This window comes from Orycteropus afer, unplaced genomic scaffold (genome assembly GCF_000298275.1).
Source record: "Orycteropus afer afer isolate SDZICR_OR568_19922 unplaced genomic scaffold, OryAfe1.0 scaffold00026, whole genome shotgun sequence".
NCBI lineage: Eukaryota > Metazoa > Chordata > Mammalia > Tubulidentata > Orycteropodidae > Orycteropus > Orycteropus afer.
In genome coordinates, this window is record NW_006921613.1 from 11,225,922 (window position 1) to 11,230,924 (window position 5,003).

Consider the following 5,003-nt stretch of genomic DNA (forward strand, 5'->3'; position numbering starts at 1 on the left):
CTATGAGTCGGGGCCGACTCGACGGCACATAACAACAACAACAACAGAACTGTCTCATAGGGTTTCCATGACTGTAAATCTTTACTGAAACAGACTACCTCATCTTTATCTGTCCTAAAAATGTTGTTATGAGTCTGAATCAAGTTGATGGCAGTGGGTATAATCAAGGGTACAAAAAAAGATAGTCTCTTACTATACTAATTACTTTTTACCTTGAAACGATTTAACATTGTTATTTATATTTTTGCATGAAAAACTTGTGAAGTGTCTGATCATTATTAGAGAATATTTGTTCTATTGATCATTTTTAGCTGTGATTTGAGGCACTACCACCGAACATCCAGGGCTGCAAGGAGGTGGCCGCAGAGTCACATTATATTGCATTTTTTATGTGGGGAAGGAATAGGAAGGGGAAACAGCTGAATCAAATCCACTAACAAGGAAGAAAGAAACGAATTGTAGCAAGTCCAGATTGTTAATGTCGGCAATCCAAGGATAATGTAAAAGTAGGACACATGGCGAGGCAGATTGGTCTATACACCACATAGGGTCGCTATGAGTCAAAGCTGACCGTTGGCACCTAACAACAGCAACAAACAGAATGGTCCTGGCTACAAGAATATGTCCATTGTAGATTCCATAATTGTAGTTGAATTCTACTTCCAATTTGGTCATGTGAATACCTATGTATGACTTAACCAAAAAAAAGTATTTTATTTAAGTTTGTGAGAAGAGTAACTTCTTATTATACCAGTTACAGATGATTATGCAGGGCTTTTTGAGTCTAAACCTAATTTTTAATCTATTTCATTTACTGTGACTTTGTGTCTGAGAAAAATTTGCTAAAAGTCAAAGAAAAATCATTAATTTTGCTCTATTTTTCACAAAATTATATGATATTGCAAACAGATATCAAATCTTTCAACTGCAGCAATAATATTCCTACTTTATGGCTATTCTGCTGACTTTATAGACAATTGTTTCTCAGAGCTTTTCACCTTTTATTTGAAGATTTACAAGTTTAGGAATTATAAATAGGCTACTTTTCTGTCTCTGGAATGTCAGTCCTAATAACAATGTCAACTTACATCATTTGCTTTTTTTTAATGGAGTTAAAATTTCATTCTAAGTTAGTGAGGAAGATGAATATTTAAATGTTGATTGCAATTTTAGTGAAGGCAGCAGCTTTAAAAATTAAAATGTGTAACATGACAGAGCATGGTGGGTTAGAATTTCCAGTCTTCTTCTGGAGGACTTTAGCTCATTTCACCTCTTAAGAATAAGTTATAATGCCCTAAAAATGTCTTCTTACCTCTCCATACCTTGGAAACTCCTTGTACCTTCTTCTGTTGATCAGCTTTTCCCTTTTTCTTTCTCTTATCCTTCTCTTTTCCCATAGAATTTAGGAGAGTGACACCTAAGTCTAATTTCAGGAAATTTAGAATGCTTCTCATATTAAAAAAAAATCCACTCATGAGGGCTGTTACATTGTCTGAAAAGACCATGATGTTAACTTCTTTTGGCTGAAGTACCAAATACTAAATATAAAATCTAAATTATATGTAGAATTATATGTATATGTATATATATATTTTTAAAAAAGTCCAACTCACTGCCATCGAGTTGATTCCAACTCACAGTGACCCCCAATAAATCTTTACGGAAGTTGATTGCCCCATCTTCCTTCCACAGAGTGGCTTGTGGTCTTAAACTGCTGACCTTCTCATTAGCAGCCAGTGCCTTATGTAACATATATATGTCATTTAGCAGAGTGTTGCTCATATGATACATAGGAAAAGTAAGGTTTGTTTGGAGTCCCTGGGTAGCTAAAATGGTTAAAGCATTCAGATGCTAACCAAAAGTTTGGAGGTTTGGGTCATCCAGAAGTGACTTGGAAGACAGGCAGAAAAATCAGCCATTAAAAGCTCTATGGAGCAGTTATTTTCTGGCATACCTGGGATCTCCATGAGTTGGAGTCAATTTAACGGCCAACCAGTAAGGTCTGGCGGGGAGAAGGGATAAGAGAACAGAGTTAAGAGTATGGACTCTTCCTCATGAAGTCAGTCCCTGATGGCAGGACCCCAGAGTCATAGACCCTGAGCACCTAGGGAAAATGATTTTTAGAAGTGGGATTCTTTGTGGAAAGAAGAAGGATAAGCAGAAATTAAAGGGAGATTTTCACCTTTATCAATATTTTTCCCGAGCACAGTATTCCAAGAATCCCTGGGGTGGGTAATCGTTTAATAAAAAAAAAAAAAAAAAGTCAACGAATTAATGAATAATATGAAAGGAATTCTTCCACTCATTTTTCCCCTCACCTCAAACCCTAACCAAAATCAAAAGAGTAAACTATGTTTGGATACGTGTGACAGCTAATTATTCTTTTCAGCAAGTAATTACATACCAGTAAAGGATGATAGTCATTCTAAAGCATATTCCAGAAGAATAGAAAGATAAAGTCCATCAACATATGTTAGAGCAAGTTATGGAAGAAGAAATCTACTAAGCTTCTAAAAGATTTGCTACAAGATTAGAAGAAAATGTTGCCTCATGCTTTTAGCAGATTTGGGAAGCCTGGCTATATTCTTTAAATAATGAAAAGTTTAGCCACTTCTGCTGCATCTGTCCTTAAATTTAATTTGGTTACTTTCATATGCTTCAGTGCATTCAGGAACCTCAGGCAAAGTTTTGAAGAGGAAGAAGGAATAAAATGCTGAATCTTATAAATCTCCGTACTCTCTTTAAAGAATATAAAAAAATACTCATATACATCAAAGGCTGCCACCCACACCATTAACTACAGCAAGCACAAGTAATTTTATGTTTTTACGGTTGGAGTGGAGATTTAAAAAAAAAAAAAAAAAACAACAACAGTTGCCATCAGGTCGTTTTCAACTCATGGCCCCTCCATGTGTAACAGAATTAAACTGGGCTTCACAGGGTTTTTAACAGATGATTTTTCAGAGAAAGGTCTTCAAGCCTTTATTCCATAGTGCCTGTGGGTGGACTCAAGCCTCCCACCTTTTTGTTAGCTGCTGAGGACGTTAAGCATTTACACCACCCAGGGACTCTGGAAAGGAGCCTTGGTGGCACAGTGGTTAAGCGCTCAGCTGCTAACTGAAAGGTTGGTGCATCACATCCCCCATCCAGTCTGTGGGAGAAGGATGTTGGCAGTCTGCTACCTTAAAAATTTGCAACCTTAGACGTCCCATGAGACAGTTCTACTCTGTCCTATAGGGTCGCTGTGAGTTGGAGTCCACAACAGGGAGAGGTGGGGGGTCTGGAGACTTTCATACTAAGGTAAAACTGGCCTAGTATTCAGTTTGACATGTTTAACCAACAGTAAATTGAATAGACTATATTTGTAAATAGGATATGACACATTGCCAAGCTTAGAGAGTTGGTTCTTTTCAGAGTTCTTTCTTTTGCACTCAGTCAATATTTGTGAAATACTTTGTGTACTTTCTGATTATCAGCAACTAGGGATAGTTATGTAAGTATGAAGGATGGCTTGGAATAGAATTTTCATTTTCATAGTATTACTGAAGAGGAAGGAAGGTTGGGCAATCTGCTTCTGTAGAGATACGGCCTCAGAAACCCAAGAAGGGGTCGCTATGGATCAAATCCCACTTTAAGGCACTGAGATCGAAGAGGAGGAAATCGCCTGGAGGAATGAGGGAAGATACTTAGCTGTACCCCTGAAGCTTACCTTTGCAAGTTGCTCATGTATCTCAAGTAGGCTGGGTCGGTTGACCTTGGGTCCACTGATGCTGCCGGTGTTGCGATAGTACTCGATCTTGGGCACAGCATCCATAGTGTTGTGGCCAAAGGTTTGTAGGTAGTACGTGTTTGTGTGAGAATCATATACATGAAAACTGGCATCTGTTTTAGTGGTTTCTCCATTTTGGAGGAAATTGTCATAGCACTCCTGACTCCCAGGCCTATAGCTGATTCTGAGTCTGTTTTGGGCTTCATTCCCAAAAGAGGTTTCTTCATAATGTGGAGGGTCATTGTTGTCAACCGCAGCTGCACAGCTCTCATGGCTCTCACTTATGACATTGACTTGAAAGCGAGTAGTATTATTGGGGACTGAATCCAGAAATACATTGGAAGTGTTGTTAAGTGACATCTTCCAAAATGGATTTTTTTTTTTAGCTAAGCTATCAACTTTATGGTTGTTAAAGAAAATCTATATATTTCTTCCTCTAAATAAACACTAATGTGGTTATATTAGGGAGTGCCTGGCTTTTGTTCTAGAAAAACTCAATAAATAGATCCTTGATGTATTCTCTTCTGAATAATCTTCAGAATGTTCTTCAAGGCTGCCATTTAGAAAAAGAAATTAAATGTGTTCTAAGTAATACAAATATAGTTAAGAAGGTGGGATCAAGATATGAGGAAATAGTTTTCTTTCATAAGACATAAAATTTTAAATTCATTCCACTAAAAATTGTCAAAAATAAATTTTAAAAGATGAATTACTGAAAAAAAAAAAAAAATTAGTTGCCCAGGAAATTTAGTTACCTGAGCAACTAAATCCCGTAGTAAATAATTAAGGACCTACTTTGACGATGGAGTCATTAAAATGTTACTTATATCTGTACTATTTGCTTGGCCATAGTGCAGCTGGATTGAATACGACTTAAGCTATAGTTAAATGCTGAAACTACAAAATATTATATGATTGGGAAGAATATGCATTATATTAATGAATAAAATGAAAACACTACATTTTGAAATTTTGCATTCTTGTTAGTTTATAAAAATCTATACATATTCGATGGCAAATAACAACAACAACATACATATTCAAATAATAAATTTGTTCCAGAAACATTTTGTTACCTATGCAATAAGTGGAAAAAAAAATCACATTTTAAAATATGAATGGAAAAAATGCTACTGTCAAGATGATGTCTCTATAAATTCTTGTATATTTTCCTAGACTTTCAAATGTTTCATTTGCTCATACTTATAAGTTTGTTTTGCAAATGCTATTATGG

At 36.1% G+C, this 5,003-nt stretch overlaps 1 protein-coding gene across 1 annotated transcript in view; it reads right to left on the reverse strand.

Moving 5' to 3' along the window:
• SLC12A1 (solute carrier family 12 member 1) overlaps nucleotides 1-4,129 on the reverse strand; it is a 124,277-nt gene extending 120,148 nt beyond the window's left edge. The window contains exon 1 of the mRNA XM_042783677.1: nucleotides 3,710-4,129. Coding sequence (XP_042639611.1) covers nucleotides 3,710-4,129 — 420 coding nt within the window. The remainder of the gene's footprint in view (nucleotides 1-3,709) is intronic.
• Between the last annotated feature and the right edge of the window lie 874 nt (nucleotides 4,130-5,003).